General features: G+C 36.8%; 2 protein-coding genes and 1 long non-coding RNA gene across 9 annotated transcripts; 2 read left to right on the forward strand and 1 right to left on the reverse strand.

Moving 5' to 3' along the window:
- The first annotated feature begins 103 nt into the window (after positions 1-103).
- Positions 104-1,871, forward strand: LOC100742606 (putative acyl-CoA-binding protein). 2 transcript variants are annotated; one of them, XM_033323931.1, is made up of 4 exons: positions 104-252; positions 345-454; positions 641-755; positions 1,135-1,871. In XM_033323931.1, exons 2-4 carry the CDS (start codon positions 440-442, stop codon positions 1,272-1,274), a joined length of 270 nt encoding a protein of 89 aa, XP_033179822.1. In that variant the 5' UTR covers positions 104-252; positions 345-439; the 3' UTR covers positions 1,275-1,871. The 2 variants fall into 2 exon arrangements, with proteins under 2 accessions (XP_033179822.1, XP_003493884.1); XM_003493836.3 differs by having other exon boundaries at positions 108-454.
- Positions 1,519-17,967, reverse strand: LOC100743200 (dnaJ homolog subfamily B member 6). 6 transcript variants are annotated; one of them, XM_033323928.1, is made up of 9 exons: positions 17,796-17,967; positions 7,637-7,745; positions 7,062-7,171; positions 6,110-6,220; positions 4,667-4,843; positions 4,393-4,446; positions 4,185-4,311; positions 3,897-3,986; positions 1,519-3,239 (listed from the first exon to the last, which is right to left on the reverse strand). In XM_033323928.1, exons 2-9 carry the CDS (start codon positions 7,699-7,701, stop codon positions 3,071-3,073), a joined length of 903 nt encoding a protein of 300 aa, XP_033179819.1. In that variant the 5' UTR covers positions 7,702-7,745; positions 17,796-17,967; the 3' UTR covers positions 1,519-3,070. The 6 variants fall into 6 exon arrangements, with proteins under 6 accessions (XP_033179819.1, XP_012247672.1, XP_024227207.1 ...); XM_012392249.2 differs by having other exon boundaries at positions 4,185-4,446; positions 17,796-17,966; XM_024371439.2 differs by lacking the exon at positions 17,796-17,967 and adding an exon at positions 14,732-14,826 and having other exon boundaries at positions 4,185-4,446.
- On the forward strand, positions 4,412-4,758 carry LOC117152383. Its single transcript, XR_004462755.1, has 2 exons — positions 4,412-4,552; positions 4,629-4,758. It is a non-coding gene; the product is annotated as an uncharacterized LOC117152383 (long non-coding RNA).
- Positions 17,968-18,396: the final 429 nt, after the last annotated feature.

Genomic DNA, 18,396 nt, shown 5'->3' on the forward strand with positions numbered 1-18,396 from the left:
ATTTGAATGAAGGTTTTTAATAATTATTCTTAATATCGTCCTCAATTTCCTTTGCATTCTTATTAGTATCGCTATTCTTCCCCCAATGTGACGTCATCAACTGCCATTAATCATATCAGAACACTATAATGTGCTTGCCACGGATGTAGAATAAAAATAAATACATATAACACAAGAACTTAAAGTTGAATTGAATAAAAATTTTGCTAATACTATGATAACATGCTGTGATATAATTATTTATTAATCAAGGTCTTGATGGCATGAAAGTTTATTGGTGGTCGTGATCGTATCGTACGTAGTAAGTACAGGAGTGGGAGAATGTTAATCGATTGTATTTCCAGGCCAACGTTCTATAGATCCGAAACAGTAGCACAACACGACAGTGAAATTCTTAAAGTTTCAAATCTTGTCTTGATCTTTTTGTCATTAAAGCACAATGTCTCTCGATGAAGTAATTAATTTTATATTTAATTACGTTAACGTAATAACATAAATAACATAAAATATTGTAATTAGACAATATTTTGTCATTATTGCTTACTGGTTGCTTGAATTCTTGTACATACTTTGAATTTTTCCACAATTTCATTAAAAAGAAATAAAAATTATTCTTTTATTCTTGTATATTTTTTGTCAGAGATTTAACAAGGCTGCTGAGGAGGTGAAGGAATTGCGCGCTCCAGCTTCAGATGTTGACCTGCTTGAACTATACTCACTTTACAAACAAGCTACAGTTGGAGATTGCAACACAAGTATGTAAAACAACTTGTGATCATTTAGTATTACTTAATATACTTTGGCTGAAAATTTTTGGATCTATTTGTATAAATGTATTAGGAAAGATCTTGAATAGATCTCCAAAATTATAATATGATTACGTTACTTGATGCAACAAGTTAAAGTAAATATTTATTGTAATACTAAAATTACGTAACTACACTTTTGTTCTGTGGTCTTCTTAATTTGCAATTTCAATTGCACAGCGAATGTTATTAGACCTACAGAAACCAAATTTAAAAGCTGAATAAATGATGAGATATTTTTATGTGATTTCAAACTTGTTGAATTCTAATGAGAATTCTGTGACATCGATAGTACTATTCTTTTCAAGGAAGATTTTAATTTTTCCAGCCAGGCCAGGCATGCTAGATTTCAGAGGCAAAGCCAAGTGGGATGCTTGGGACAAAAGGAAGGGCATGAGTCAAGATGCTGCGAAAGAACAATACATTCAGAAAGTGGAAGAACTGATATCCGTTATTGGGAAGAAGTAATTTATAATACTGAACATTTATTTAAGCATTTTTACCAAATTTTGTCTTTTTTACATACTTATAAATGTGCAATGTATTGATTGTCTTTGATACCAAGGTAGTTGCAAAAATGTTAGAATACATTTTCAACTAATCTTTTTGATATTTGAGGAAACAATTCAATTGTCTATGCTGGGTATGGACAAGAATTGTAAAAAATCATGTTATCTAAAAGGAATTGATATATCGAATTGATGAATCAATATTCTTGTGGTAGCTGAATTTATTTTGCTATCACTGATTAGCTATTTACAACGTCGATGCTGTTGACTTGCGAGGAGTCAATACATGTACTATATTCACTCACCGACATGCAACTGTTAACATATTTATCTTTCGAATACATATACACGAGTTTTAATACCACATCGAAGCGTATAACGGTGAAAATATAAAAAAAGAAGTAGTCCTCCCTTCGTTTTGGATAACTTTTACATTTCTCGCCTATCTTCTTTATATAAATATCGATTTATAAATGAATTTCACTGTATGAATATTATAAATATCAGTAAAGCTGAGAAAAAAGATCAAAATAAAGTGGTAAATACTTTGTTATAATTTGACATTTTATACTAGTATCCCACCTTGAGATAAATGTTGTTACAAACAAAAAGAGAGAACATCAGAGACGAGACATAGTGTTGGATATCGATAGAGAGTAATGAAATGTACTACCATACATTAATGATGTATTTTTTTTTCTTCTCCACGTTCAGTTTTAACATTTTTGTCCTTATTATATACAGATACATATGAAATTAACTAACGTAAACAAATAAAATTACGACACATAAATTGCTTGTGAAGAAATATTTCTGCCACAGAAAAGAATAGTCCTGTATATGTTTCAATTCTTTTCTCACGAATCGATTACAAAGAAAAAAAAGGAACATTTCTTTCATCATGAATGCTTCACCGCGAGTAGAAAACAAACGAAGGAAAAGATCCATTGTAGTAAAATTTCTCGTAATACAATTTTATCCTGTAAGAACAATTGTTACGGCTGCAAGTCCATCGTGATGTCCTAAACGAATATACGCGTGATGAAATTCAGCCTCGTGTGTACGTGTATGTTTTAACAATTTAAATTCGATTAAACTCAGTCGAAGTTCCTGTGTGAATGCACGCTCGAAATTCGTGCAGCTTACTTACAAATAAAAATCTAGCAATTATATAACTTACGACGTAGTAAATTAATTGTCTAAGGAATCTAGGATAAGCGAAACTTACCGTATTAAACATAACACGCCAGACTTTAAACGGAAACGACGCGCTATCTATAACACGCAACAGAATGTTCTGTAGTAACAACATCCCTCTGTTCCTTTGCAGAAAGAAGGGCCTTCTTTTTCTCTCTCTCTCTCTCTCTCTCTCACTCTCTCTCTCTCAACAGCGAACGAGAATCAATTAAACATGCCACTTTCGATGCAAAATCTTACAATGAATTTTGCAGCGAATTTTTTTTTTTTTTTATTTATTGATCAAATCGAACATTTGTGATCAGTCAATGCTAATTCACGAAGAGTTTTTCTTCTTTTTTTTTAATCCCGATTATTTAGACAATAGCAAAAGCGACGTTGCGAGAAATGATATAATTTACAACATCAGTTCCGTAAATGATACACGTACGTACGTATATAATGTATGTTTATGTATGTATGCGTTTAATTCGAAAAAAAAAGAATAAAACGAAGAGACTAAAATGAAAAAGATACGGACAAAAAAACGAATGAGAGAAGGCTGCAAAAGTGTTGCCTCTATTTTCTCTTACTCTTATCGTGCTTCTTAGTGAGAAGTGGATGATGGTGCGTCTTTATTCTGCTAGCCTTCTGATGGTCACCATGGACTGTTCTCGAGTTCTGGCCAGCCATCGAGATATCGCTGGCACTGTCGATTAGCTGGCGACTAGTCGATGACTCGTCAAACCTGGTAAAACAGAGAAGGTGACGGGAACAAAAGCTCAAATTTGTCGCGGCTGTGTTTTGTTTATGTGTTAGTTTTTCCAAATTAAGCAAGTTTTCCTGCTTTCTTTGTTTTAAACGGACTCGATCGCTCGAGCTTAGAGATCCAATCACTGTCATCGAATTTCGTCGAGTAATCGCTGTTTCTCAAAATCTCACTGCTCTCTTTTTCTTTTTTAAAGTGATATATATATATTATATTTTATATATATTATATATATTATATATTATATATATTATATATATTATATATGTATATGTATTTTATCGTTCTCTTGTTGTATAATGTGTGCAGAAGTACGTCGACCAGCGGCACTATTACATTTAAACAATATTTTCTAACAGAATATTTCAACAATAAAACGAAGAAGTAAATTGATGAAGAGACGATCTAAATAAGAGACACAAGAACATTTTGAATTATTAAATTAGCCGCGGTGACGATTATGCTCTTTTTTCTTTTATTTTCTTATATTCATATCAGGTAGATAGGTAGCAGGAACATAACATCTCGGTAGAGCGCAGAAATATTACTCGCAAACGTGACACGAGGACAGGAATTTCTCAATTGCCGAGCGGAGATCGAGCGAACATTCTTGATAGAGAACTGATTTAACTATACGTTATTGATTGTGGCACGCCGTTCACCGTCTTCGACTTTAGCACATCATTCTCGTACGACATTATTGTTTCCTTTCCATTTTCGAAAACCCTGTAACAATCACAGATAAAAATCATTATCTGTTTCTGTACATCTTGCAGGTAATACACCAAAATTTTATCGAAGATCTCAGGTTGTTTTACAAATATAAGTGACGTCTCATGTCTTATGGGCATCACTTACATACGATTTAATATCTATGATAAATTCTTTAAAGAACTCTTTTGTACGATGTATTATTGTTCTTACTTTTTGGTGGTGATCTTTTTGCCGTTGATAAATCGAGTTGAAGTACTTGTCCGTTTCACAGCACCTCCACCGCTGGCTCCACCGAAACTCGTAAACGCATTGAACGAGGTGAAGTTTCCTGACGAACCTTCAAACAAGTTGTTGAATGGTGAGAAACCAAAGTGAGAAACTCCTAACGGACCAAAGAATGACGTGCTAATGCTGTTACTGCTTGGATGACTATGCCTGTTGGGTCCGAGGCGCACACCGATTTCAGCAAGGTCTTTGGGACAATTAAAACACCAGTTAATCACATGGTTCTTACTACTATTTAAACATCTATTATTCGGTTAATTACTTGAACGCGTTTTTATCATTCGGTGGATAAGGTAAATGCATACTTATTTGCGTGCTCAAATATTTCATTCTATGTGTCTCAGGGTACATGTAGTTGATACTATACAGATTCACCGATCAAAGACTAGCAGGATGGGTTTACTTACCAGAGAACAGGTTCTCGAAAGAAGTGCCACCAAAGAATTCTTTAAATACTTCCTCAGGGTCTCTAAACATGAAGGTACCAGTGAAGTGTGGATCAAAGTCATCCTTGTGTCGCCTCTTACCACCGGGCATTTGAAGTCCTTCCTTTCCATACTGATCGTAGACCCTTCTTTTCTTTTCTGAAAAGTAAGTAAGTAAAGAAAAACAATAAGTGATTATTACTAATTGTAAAATAAAAGTTGAAGGCAGATTGCTTGATTTTATTTGCTCCAAATTCCAAGAAGCAAGTACTGCAAGGCTTGTCAGGTTAGTAGAATACGCTGAATGATTTGTAATATCAATCTGAGGTCGTCCACCGCAAGAGCAAAATCATTAAAGAGGAAACGATCGCGGGAATCGTGGACGAATGAAATGAACGTAGACAGCCTTCGAAGAATTTGTGAAAACTTTAAGAGATCAAATAATTCCAATATTAAATACTGCTTCTTAATATAAATACGATGGAACGACTTAGTTCTTCGAAGATCTGTCTTTCTTAGGAGAAAATTATTGGTAACAACTTAATCGGTCCTGTGTTTTCAATCAGTCGAGCAATGGCAGAATTGTTAGAAATGCGGTAAGATTACAGGAAATATTATCTGCATTTACGGCGACTCATACAAAGAGAAAAAAGTATCTTTCGAGTTTTCCACAAGGACTCGTAGGGAAACTGGTCAAGAAACCCTATTAGAGATTCCTGAGTTCTACGAGTTCGAGTAAGGAATGACTCTTTTAAGGCGAATGAGGGATTAGGATACCTGACATATGCTGAATTTTTCGCCAGTAAAACATTTGCTATGCCTTAAATAATATTTCTGTTCTTAGTCTATGTTCCATTAAAATAAAAAAATAAAATCCAAAAAAATAAAAAAAAAAGTGAAAGAAAAACAAAATCAAATTCAAAATAAACAATAAAAATAAAAAAAAAGTGAAAGAGAAAGAAAGGCAAAATCAAATTCAAAATAAACAATAAAAATAAAATAAAATAAAACTTAAAAAAAAAAAAAAATCAAATTCAAAATAAACAATAAAAATAAAAAAAAAGTGAAAGAGAAAGAAAGGCAAAATCAAATTCAAAATAAACAATAAAAATAAAAAAAAAGTGAAAGAGAAAGAAAGGCAAAATCAAATTCAAAATAAACAATAAAAATAAAAAAAAAGTGAAAGAGAAAGAAAGGCAAAATCAAATTCAAAATAAACAATAAAAATAAAAAAAAAGTGAAAGAGAAAGAAAGGCAAAATCAAATTCAAAATAAACAATAAAAATAAAAAAAAAGTGAAAGAGAAAGAAAGGCAAAATCAAATTCAAAATAAACAATAAAAATAAAATAAAATAAAACTTAAAAAAAAAAAAATGAAGAAAAATGTTTGGTCACTCTCAAAGTCTTTTTTCTCTTAAGTGGTACCGAAATATCGCTGGAAAGGGGAGTCAAAGAAACTCCGGTAGGTGAATCCACGGCCGGGCCTCGAGGATGCCTTCTGATACAATCGTTGGTCGTAGGTTCGTCTCTTCGCATCTGGACATCGAGCACGGTCACGAGAGATTGACCGGAAACAAACATTTCTGATTGAATTTCTCTTTTACTTCCTCCCACGTATGTCGACACGACAGAGTCTGTCAGTTGTCGCAGCGATGCTTCGGCTAAAGAGTTGCTCTCTCTGTTCAAGCCTGACTCGATTTTCGAGTTTCAACAACGCAACGTTACGATCGCTCTTTTTACTAAATACAGCAGAAAGTTAACAAAAATTTAAACGTCAAACTTAAAAAACATAAAAACGAGATGGAACTTGTAAAGAAACTCAAGAATCAAAGTTTCGGAACTGCGAGTACTCATTCGCAATCCTATTTCTCGTGCAATATTCTAGAATAAATTACTGTCAGAATATCAATTGTCCAATTGATTAAGGTTCTAGTATTATTGTTGGATGACGATTAATTCTCGCAGCTCCTCCTCTTTGCTAGTATCAAGTGCTGGTTATGAAACAGTCATTCATAAAGGAGAATCGATTCGTTCTAGATTGAACTGCTGGCTCCCAGAATAAGTTGTACTACTTGGAGACCGCTCGAAAGAAAAGGCTCATGCGAAATTCGGCTTTGCTGACAAGCAGGAGCTGCTGTTGTTCGTCTCCCGTTGACATCGCGACGCACTGTTTTCGTTACTAAAGCTAGCTCTAGCGTCGATTAATCGAAGCCGTAGAAAGAGACAGAGTCATAATTAAAACTATTATCATTTAGATAAAAAGATTTAGAAAAATCCTTTAGGTTGAAGATGATCGATTCTTTGGAAAAGGATAATTTCAATAATAAGGTCCGCTTCGGAGTCGACGATAGGACGACGAGAAACGGCTGAAGCTTACCGTCAATTAAGACTTCGTATGCTTCGGATATTTCTTTGAATCTCTTGTTCGCTTCTTCCAGGTTATCAGGGTTTTTGTCTGGATGCCATCTCAATGCCAATTTTCTATATCTGTAAGGCAATGCTTTGTTTAATCAACCGACCAGCGATGCTTCTTTATAGTAGAACTTAAGAAGTCTCTTGACTCCCTCTAACCGAGAATACTGATCGACTTTTGGATCAGAGCCAGCTGCCTCAACGGAGTTGAAATAAAAAGCCATTCATTCAGTCTTTCCCCACCTATCGCATTTACCATTCGTCTAATAAAATAGCACCAATGACAAACAAGTAATCACACTTATTTATGATAAGGTAATTCATTGGAACATACATACATATATATATATATATATATATATATATATATCTTTATAACACATATCCTCGTTGAACTTGGCTTTTTTTTATAACTTTTTTCCAATACTAATTCAATCTTATAATAGAATATCATCAAATGCAAGTTAAACATTCGAGTATTCTTGTACATTCTTCTCCGTTGATAACGGGCTGCTCTGCTTTTACCGAGTCATTACTTACGCCTTTTTGATGTCCCCGCTCGTGGCGGTTCGCTGCACTTCTAGTACTTTGTAATAGTCAACCATCGTTCACAGTGTTCGCACTTGGGTGTTAGGATTTAGGCAACCACCTGTCAAGCAATGCAGAGAGACGGTTATAGTAATTAGCAGACCAATTGGCAACCATGTAACGAGACACGAACGAATCAGAAGGGAGAGATACAGCTTTCGTATAGATACGACTCTCCAACAGTCTAGTTGCTTTGAACGAAAGGGCCATCTTTAGAAAAGGCAGAAACTACATAGGAAAGAATGCTCGATAGTATAACGTACGACAGAGGTTTTTAAACCTTCCAAAGATTGCGATAATCTGGCCAGTATAAATTCTAACGAAGAAAGAAGACCTATATACTTCCACGTTTAAGATAGTTTTCTATCATGTTAACAAATTCAACGAAATATTGTTTCGAGTATAACGCTTATTTTAAGGTTATAATATACAGGGTAGTCGGTAACTGGTGGTACAAGCGGAAGGGGGTGATTCTACGCGAAAAAAGAAATCAAAAACGTAGAATAAAAAATTTTTTTCTCTTTTTTTAAATTTTTCCATCGAGACAACGATCTACAGTGAGATCCGTTATAACGAGACGCGATAAAGTGCACGCGTACCGACCGAAAATTCAAAGTCGATTTTCTCGAAAACAAAGCCTCGAACGACGAATTTTTATTCTATATTTTCGACTTCTTTTTTCGCCTAGAATCACCCCTTTCCCGCTTGTACCACCAATCACCTTGTATATGTCGGAGAGGAGTCAGAAACAGGGTTGTGGGTGAACGAAGATACGGCCTGATGCTACACAGTATGGACACAACCGATTCGATAATCAACAGCGGTAGTTGGGCACTTGCGATGTTAGTGACGTTGGTCTTAGGTTCGATGGCGAATCCACGGTCAACGGGATGAAAGATATACTCTAACTCAAACTCACCGATCGTCAGACGCTGCTTCCTTCGTCGATGGGATCTCAAGAACGTTTCGTCCCAATGATACCACAGAGGAAAACTATGATGGGGTGTGTCTAAGGACACGAGATCATCGGATTCGTCGGGTATAGCCCTCGTACCGAAAGTAAGGGAAATTGACGTCGCTGTCAATTTGGTCAGTTTGGGACAAAGACTGTCTGTCAGTTTGGAAAATCTTAATTGCCGGAAAAGCCCAGGTTTTATAGCGGGTCCTCGGGCTAACTGGACTTGTGCGTCAACATCAGGTATTCATTGTCCGAAGGAAATGTTTTACTGTCAAGTACCTCTATTGGTATTTCTTTTAACGAGAGTCATACTATAACTCCACACCTTTGTTAGGCGAAGCGTCCGTCCCGTTGACCGCGGCTACGTTCGACCCAAGTTTATTATCACAACTCGCAAACAAGTACAATTGGGTAGGATGACGGCAGATTGTTTAATTACGACTGTAAACTTTAATTACAATTTTACGGATTTTCCCGAAGTTCCAGAGGGAAGGCTCCGGTGTCCTTTCATCTCCGACATATATATTTCCAACAACTACGCCCACTTTAATATTTGATGCAATTCAAAACTACGAGCGAGTACGACCTGAGACTCTTTTCGTGTTGGCGAATGTGATTTGATGGTTGTCTAGATGAGATTTCACTGTTTACTGCTTGTCTGCAGTGCACAATGCTCATTGGTTATAACCCACGTTGATGAATGAGAATAGGTAGAGGAAGCCTTCTACCAACGCAGCTTGTGGATGACATGGTTCACGAGGAAAAGCCCACTTTCTCCGTAATTTGCAAGAGCACACGATAAACCTAAGGACTTTCTGAGGACCATTCATAAAACAAAACCTTCACAGGATTAGAGATTCCTGCAAGTTGAAAAGATTAGCTTGTAGATGACATTGTGTACGAGGAAAAGCCCACTTTCTCCGTAATTTGTAAGAGCACACGATAAACCTAAGGACTTTCTGAGGACCATTCATAAAACAAAACCTTCACAGGATTAGAGATTCCTGCAAGTTGAAAAGATTAGCTTGTAGATGACATTGTGTACGAGGAAAAGCCCACTTTCTCCGTAATTTGTAAGAGCACACGATAAACCTAAGGACTTTCTGAGGACCATTCATAAAACAAAATCTTCACAGGATTAGAGATTCCTGCAAGTTGAAAAGATTAGCTTGTAGATGACATTGTTCGCGAGGAAAAGCCCACTTTCTCCGTAATTTGTAAGAGCACACGATAAACCTAAGGACTTTCTGAGGACCATTCATAAAACAAAACCTTCACAGGATTAGAGATTCCTGCAAGTTGAAAAGATTAGTTTGTAGATGACATTGTGTACGAGGAAAAGCCCACTTTCTCCGTAATTTGTAAGAGCACACGATAAACCTAAGGACTTTCTGAGGACCATTCATAAAACAAAACCTTCACAGGATTAGAGATTCCTGCAAGTTGAAAAGATTAGTTTGTAGATGACATTGTGTACGAGGAAAAGCCCACTTTCTCCGTAATTTGTAAGAGCACACGATAAACCTAAGGACTTTCTGAGGACCATTCATAAAACAAAACCTTCACAGGATTAGAGATTCCAGCAATTTAAAGAGATTAACTTCAAAGTGTTTTATGGTGGGCCCTGAGGTTTATGGAGGCCAGGTAACGAGGGATGGTATGCGGATCGTCTCACGCGACATAACAAATATAATTCATGTAACGAGAAAATAAAGATAGAAAAACGTCGCGAAGCAGCTGTTATCTATTAGATGATAACTGAATTATAATTGGTAGATTAGTTGCAGAAACGGTCCTCGTGGATTTGACGTTGGAAATGATTTCCAGTGGTACTCTCTTCAAAGGAACTTCCGACCACCTGTTGCCCATGAAGGCGTCTCAAAAGCGTTCAATCAACACGACCTGCTTTGTACAGTGAAAAGAGCGCTCGAGTTAATTCGTGGTCCGATTAAAAGCCGGCAAAAGTGACGGATCTCCGGGGCAACAGGGGACTCGATTATTTCTTTGATGTTCTATTTTATCTCGTGGCTGGTCGATTTCCCAAGGATCGACGCAAAGAGGAAAAATAGAAAGTCGACGAAATTGTACAGCGAGGTAAAATCGAGATCGGTCGAGGAATCGTTGGAATGCACACCATTGAATGGCGACAGGCTGAGCGCCGGCAAAAAATACGCGGCGGACTTCTAAAATAGTTCCCACGTACTATGTAGTATTCCAGTGAACGCGCGAATATATTCCACCAAGTTAATTTTGCGTGCCATCTTCGAAATAGTCGGCCAGCCTTATATAAATGGCTCCTTTTGCGTCATGGAAAACAAAATTCGCCTATCCACCCAGTTAGTTACATGTCTCTCTCCTATCTCAAAAGGATGATCGTTATGTTTAAAAAATGAACTCGTGAAGCGTAAGCCTGCATCGGCTCAGAACTTTAACTTACACACATGCTTCTTCCTTCGCGTCGCGCATCTTTCATCACTACTGAACCATACCGAGACTCGTTTCACGTGGACCGATCATCCTCGATAGCGATCGACTTTGAATTTTAAATAGAGCTGCGGTGACAATAGCGGAAGTGATTAAATTGGTACACAAGAGTTCACAGAGGAAATGAGAATGGAGCGCGTGAGACAGTGCCCGGTGGAAAACTGAGGGCTCAAAGTCAAAGACTGGACTAACGAAAACGCTAAAGTTAGCCGAGACGTGTATCGAAAATAGTTGGAAACACGGAGGTGGAGGTCATTACGTTATCCCGCTTCACGGCTCTTCTACGTCCCTCCCTCCACCTGGTGGGCAAGAAAAAGCAGCCTGCTTGCATTCTGCTCGTTCCATTACTTTGATCAGCCAACAGGGCTATAGAATGCATTGAATCACGTACACCAAAACAATCCATTGATCTCAACATTCAAAAGATGATATATAGAGATGCTCGAGTGAAAATGTTTCATTCTGCAAACGGATTTCTGCGAGGACCAAGTTTGGAAACGGACCATTTTACGTTTCTAAATGATCAGTTTAAAGAACTACGCGAGAGAAACCGTTCGTTAAAGGTGTATGACTTCAGAAACTAGTTTTTTCCGAATCAATGTGCTATGTTGGAGATTCTCGACTCTAATCGATTCCTGATCGTGGCTGGTGATTCTAGCTGGAGTTCTCGCGTGAAATCGTTGGAGTGTGTTAGTAGGTGAGCAGGAATTCTCTGTGCGCGCCAGGTGGACCGCGTTTCATGTCCATACGCGATCGTCGACGCCACCTCCGCGATCAGGTCGAGGACGTTAGTCCGAGGCAATGCTGTACAGGTCGTTTCCTATCTTTTCATCCTCGTAAATCTTCGACGTTCTATATAAAAATTAGACAAATATCGTCGAAAGGTTTACGCGCGGGAAATATACAAATTTCGTCGATGCGAGGAAATCGTCGGCTTCGATTATTAATATTGGCGAACGCAGCGGGTGAGAAGAGAGTCTTGCCAGTCCACGAATTAGGAAGCATCCTGTAGCTTATAATAAATCTGCAGTGATCACGGGAGGATCGCGAAATCCATGACTCACGCCAGTTTCGGTAGTGATTTTGGCCTGCCTACACGCAAAACCAGCGTCGCAGGTAAAACCACGCGAACAGTCATCGCAACGTGGGTCGTCGTGGGCGTCGTTCCAATAGCTTACCGCGAGAAGAACACCCTTCCACTTCATACGTTGTCCTTACATGATAATTCCATTCTCTATCCATTAATAATCTGAAATCTTAATCCGGTTTGCTTGATATTTTTCCAACACGCCTTTCAATCTCCACTAATCGTAAAGAATCAAAGTAGTAGTTGACTTCTTCGACTTTTCGAAGAGTTTCTGAAGTCTCTTCGGACTCTATAATCACAGAAAAAATTCTCCATGCAAGGCAAGAATACCGGGTCAGTAGCTTCTTCCGAGAAAAACAATGCCGTTGCTGGAATTTTCCGGTTTCATCGATCGTCTACGTTGAAGTACCATGTAAGCGTGGTCGTGTAATTGGAAAAGTAGATCAGCCAAAAGGAGCTGGCGATTTAGCGGCGCGAGGAACGCGGCTGGAAACGGGTCTTCGATATTTAAAATTCACCGGCGCCTCGAGAACTGGACTCGATCGCCTTACGTAACATGCAATTCCGAATGTTTCGGATGCCTATTGTGTTCGTAACGCGGCCGGGAAGGCTGTCGGCCTTATCAATCGACGGCCGCCTTGGACAATCTTGTTCCGAGAACTGTACAGCCCCTAGACGATATTCTTCCAAAATGAACCTTAAGTTTGACTAAAAACTATTCCGAAGTATATCTAGCTGATTCATCTGCTTTAAATTCTTCTTGACAATTGGAAGATGGCACCGTCGAAATTTGCATAATTCTCTCGAATGATTTTCTTCTTGTAATTTATTTCTTCGTGTAATCTGGAAGACACTCAATCGAGTTGTTGCAGTTAGTAATCGGTTTACTATGAAGAAATGAAATGCCTAGGCATCCGTTGATCGTTAATAAACGCCACGTACCAGTTTTGGTCTTGACATTCGTCCAAACATAATCGTCGTAGTCGAGAAATGATCCGGGCACTACTCCAAGAATGGAAAGATCGGCTACAAGGCGGTTTCGTTGCTCTAATGTTGGTTGTAAATCACTCTCTCGTTTCAGATACCATTTTTCACACCTTCTACAAACTTTCACGTATTTACATTTTCTGCGCTTTTACTATTCTTGTTTACATCGTATTGTTCGATCTTTGTCATATTTAGCTATTCAGGAAGATACGATGAATTTTACGAATCTAGAATTCTTAATTTATAATTTCTTCTTCATCTACGATACGCCTTGAAAATCTCAGATTGGTAAAGAACGTAAGGGGAAGATCAGAGTTCAACAAGTAAAATACGATGAATAGAAAGGAAGTTTTTTGTTAATGTGACGCTTCATATTTCCGGTTCGATAGAGGAAAAATTATCGATCGTGAAGCACTGATTGACGCGCAATATTTGCCTGAAAACGTGCCCCCGCAGAAAACGCGCGTGGCAATTATGCGCGAGTGCACACGTATCGTCAGCGTGACACTTCCGTTTGCTAGACTCCTGCTCGTTTTACAAAGTCTCGTCAGGATTTAAATGACATGTTTCTTTAAAGTGACAGATTTCTTAGAAAAAAAAAAAGTAAGATACACAAACGCATAAAAACCGTGCTCCATCAATCGCCAATTAAAAAATAGAAATTCATCGTGGAGAATATCAAATAGATATTTGAAGAATGACGTGGTAGATTTTATGAGTGAAAGCTATCCTTAGGTAGCCGATAATTTATTTTTTTATCGGTTGGAAATTAGAAGTTACAGATTGTTTGAAATTTAACAGAAGTTCAAGGTCACTACAGAATACTCCCCCTCTTCTATCATCTCTCATGAAGAATCGTTTTAAAAACTTGTGGAATTTTACATGAATAAAAGTTCCTGGTAATCGCAAGCATTTCCGAGAAAAATGTAGCGCGATGTGGGTAGCAATAGATTTACTCGGCAAATTAGTCATAGAAGAGCATAACTAAACGATCAATTGGGAAAAACGACGTAAAATTGATCTCTGGAATCAATAATCTCCACGAGGTGTCAAATGAGATATAATCTGAATGTATAATCGATATAAATGAAATATTTGGTATTGCTATTGATGATATATAATAGATGACCAATTTAGATTCGATTAAAGTTGATTTTGGAATATTTCATTTCAAATTATTATTCTATATCTTCCTTCGTGTCATTGATACCTTCCACCATTTAAAGTACAGAACACACACGTTGAATTAAGTAAACCGAAGTTATGTTCATTGAAATTATCATGGACTTTTAATTTCATCTATAACTAGGCGATATCAATTGAGAGATTAAAGAATCAATTGGGGGATGAGGTAACGATCTCGCTACGATTTTTATGGTAAATAACGAAGACGTAGGAAAGAGGGAGAGCAACGGTGGGTGTCCTTTTGCGCTCTCCCGAGAAGGTGTGACGTCAGTTATACATATTCGGGCAGTGTGAGCGACGTATCGAGGAAAAAGGATCTCGAGAGGCTGTTGCCTGTGTCGGTTACCGGCAGAAGGACGATCTCGACCATCCTTGTCCGTTTAAAATACCATTCCGGCCGTTTCCTTTGTCTCCCGTGGCGTCGAGCAAACAATTCCGCAGCCTCCGTGTGACTGAAACGTTTGCTAACAATGTATCACGCTTATTTCAATCTACTTTCTCATCTACTATGTACATTTCAAAATAATCAGTGTGCGTCACCTGGCGTTTAAAAAAGAAACTCAGTAAGAGAAATCCCATTTCTTCTTGATCCCTTACCAGCTGATACTTTACATTCGGACGAGTGTACCATGCACCGGCTATTTCTAATTCATCGATTTATCTTCAGATACTATATAAATATACCGAGACATTACTGGCAGCTTCGATAGTGGTGCACACAGTTGCGCGATATTACGTAATCGGGTCCATTAAATGTGCCATTTCGTTCCTCCTTATTCGAAGGATCAGTCGAGCCTTCCTCTTCTAGCTTGGCGTCTGCTTTTGGGAAGACAATGCATACGCAACACGTGTTGCGCTAGGTCGCTGCTAGAAAATGTCGGTTAAGTGCCAATAGAAGGGTCTAGGACAACCTCAGAGAGCGCTGTTTAATTTTAGTTGCGTCTATCTCTATGGACCCCCGCACCTTTAATATCTTCTATCGCATTTCAATTACGTTCTTCGTCAATAAGGTCCTTCTTAATAGTTAATGATGTGATGTAATCGTTCCATACAGAGATTGAAAGAGGATGGTAGGCTTTGTTCTTCTTTTCCTTCTTCAACAGAGTCAAACTTAATGCAGAAGCGGTTAGGTGTACTGTTTGGGAGATTGGAAAATACAGTTGTGTTTATAAGGAAACGCTATTGGCCGTTGCGAAATCGTCGTCCCCATTGATAGTGTCAGTTGCGATTAATTATTGAAACACTGCTTTCAGATGTATGCAGATACATACAGATAATTAAGCCAGTTGCCTTTCCAAGCGATGCTTTATATTGTCGAAGAAGATTGGACATGCAGACAGAGAATTCGAAAGTGAAAATCTGATAACGCGTGCCTGATGATCTCCTTCTTGACTCTGAAATATCTTTTGCCTTTTTGTTTTAATTTAACTTCGATATGACTAGAAGTTCTTTATTGTATAAGGATGAATGTATTAAGAAGAAGAAAAAAGATAAAAAATAACCTAACTTCATAAAAAATTCTAATGATTGTAAACTAATCACAAATCACTTGTTGCATCCTGCAGTCGATAATAATAAGGTGTATTCATTGACTTTTGTGTAGATGTAATTTGTGATAAATTGTATAATATAAATACACAACAATATTAGAATACAGATGTAAGAGAACAGTATGCATGATGTTGTAGAGTATACAGAGGCATAATATAGAAACAGAGGTGTCTGTCCTGTGCTTAAAATAGCGTGACAAATACAACTTCATGTTTACATGCATGCAAATATAATAATCAAAACACCTTAATGCAATATAAGATACTTTGAAGAACTTATAACTGTATAAGGATAGAACATGTATTCGAAAGTAGCTTTTAAAATTATTGCTGAGCTGCTATTATCTTTCTGACATTACTGAAACCTATTAGGATATAAGATCTCGATATAAATAGAACTACTACTGTATTTGATTTAAAAATTGTTTAGCTTCTTTCTTTTAAATGTAAATGTACTGTAGTATTTATTATTATATTATTACACAATGACTCATGAAAATATTTCAACAGTTACCATAGAAATCTTTTATGTCCATATCATATATGCTACGTAAAACATTTTTCATCATAACTAGAAATTTCATTATAACTAGACACGACTATCATAAATATATTTATTAGTCACATTTTAAACCATTCTGAAAATATATATTGAAACTACTAAAAACTACAGAAACAAGATATTTATCGCACACATACATTTAATACAAAATTAGTATAGAGTATTCGTAGCTATCTTAAATATGTAATAAATGTTAAATATGACTCTATTGAATATTGAGGCTTATCAATATAACAAATAATTGGCTGTTTAAATACTTTTATGATCTGCGAAAACTATATATTTGTACTTAATATTTTGCAATTTTGATATATATTTTCCAGTTTATTTCAAATTTTACCAATGTAATCATAATACTTGTATCTCATTACAGTGCTAATAAAATTTTTTAATGTTTCATATAACATGCATATATTCATAAAAGGCATCTATGAGTATTCAAATACTTTCAAACTGTAATACAGTTAGAATTGGGTTTAAGATTTGGATGTATATATAGATATTCTAACTGAGTGTATTAATTAGATATATTAGAACCTATAGAATCACCATGCCTTAAATTATCCCATTAACTTTAACAATATCGTATGGATTGAAAAAAATAGCATGAATAATTTTCATAAACTCGTGTTATAAATAATAACAAAATAACAATTCGCGCAATACCGTGAGAACCAGATAAATCGGCCAAGGTGCTACAGTTTCACTGATGCAGTATAAATCCAGGAAGCTAACGTGAGCGTAATTCGAAAAATGCAACATCGGCATTTAAAATCAGCTTTCTATTGCGGAGCAAATTCTCTCGGAAGGGTGGAAAATGGGGGAAAAGACTCGTTATGGTGGTTGCTAGGGATGCGACTAGATGTTTTCATGTAGACGCGACACACGTTTCCACAAAATTTCCATGCAAATACTATTTTTTGTGACAATGATTCAGACCGTCGCTCGCTTATCTTTTATCTAGCAACACTAAACCACGATACGGGCATTATCGGCATTAAATGACACGAGTAGTCTTTTTCGTCTAGGACTGTAATAGCTGTGCAAACGTTTACGATACAATTATTGCTCATAGTATCTACAAATGCGTTGTCACAGCACCTAAAAGACGTATGAATCGCAAAATTATGAAATCACCAAATATCACGTACGAATTAATACGTTGCAACGTGTTATTCTGGAAATTTTTGAACGAAACCTGTTCCACGACGTTGAAACGGCTGCCCTCGACGACGTAGTTTTCGTGGTGATAAACGGTCGAATTATTTCGAGAAAATACACGAGATCGAATAACTTACCGAAACGTGGCTCCTGCTTTTTCTTCGCCGTTCACACTCGACAATGAATTTTCCGCGAGAAAACGAGTAATTGTTTTCGTTTCGATCGAGAACGAGACACACAGTGGACGTGAAGCGACAATCTCACGAAAAAGTAGAGAAATGCAACTATCGTCTGAAGTTGGCGCAAACAAAGGTCGATATCCAATATGGCCGACCGTTTCGATTTTTCTAGAGTCGTTACGTACTTCTCTTTCAGCTGCGTCGCCACAATGACTATCTACGACGATATACGATTTAAAATATTTTATCTCGTCTAAAAAATGTTCAATCTCGTAAGAAAGTAAAAGGTATAAAAGATAATATATTATTAACAAATATCTGCGTTGGGTTGGAGTAAGAGATTAATTCGAAAATTTATAATTGATTCGTTTAATCGTTCCGCAAAATACAATCTTATACAAAAATAAGTCAACTGATTATACTTTTGACAATGATTATACTTTTATAGTACTTTAGGACTTATGACATGATGCCTTATTAAAATTTTAAGTGCTTTAAAGTGCTTTAAGTGCTTTTAAATGCTTTCTGGCGTTAACTATCACAATAGTATCTATCATAA

This window comes from Bombus impatiens, unplaced genomic scaffold (assembly GCF_000188095.3).
Source record: "Bombus impatiens unplaced genomic scaffold, BIMP_2.2 scf_1334, whole genome shotgun sequence".
In the NCBI taxonomy this organism is placed as follows: Eukaryota; Metazoa; Arthropoda; class Insecta; order Hymenoptera; family Apidae; genus Bombus; species Bombus impatiens.

Bases quoted from the DNA above. Each gene is read 5' to 3' on its own strand.
- LOC100742606 (XM_033323931.1), top strand. The intron at 756-1,134 runs GTATGTAAAACA...TAATTTTTCCAG, and splicing joins AGTTGGAGATTGCAACACAA to CCAGGCCAGGCATGCTAGAT.
- LOC100743200 (XM_012392249.2), bottom strand. From the start codon at position 7,701: ATGGTTGACTATTACAAAGTACTAGAAGTGCAGCGAACCGCCACGAGC. The intron at 6,221-7,061 runs GTAAGCTTCAGC...CTCGATGTCCAG, and splicing joins ATACGAAGTCTTAATTGACG to ATGCGAAGAGACGAACCTAC. The intron at 3,987-4,184 runs GTAAGAACAATA...TGATTGTTACAG, and splicing joins AAAAAGATCACCACCAAAAA to GGTTTTCGAAAATGGAAAGG.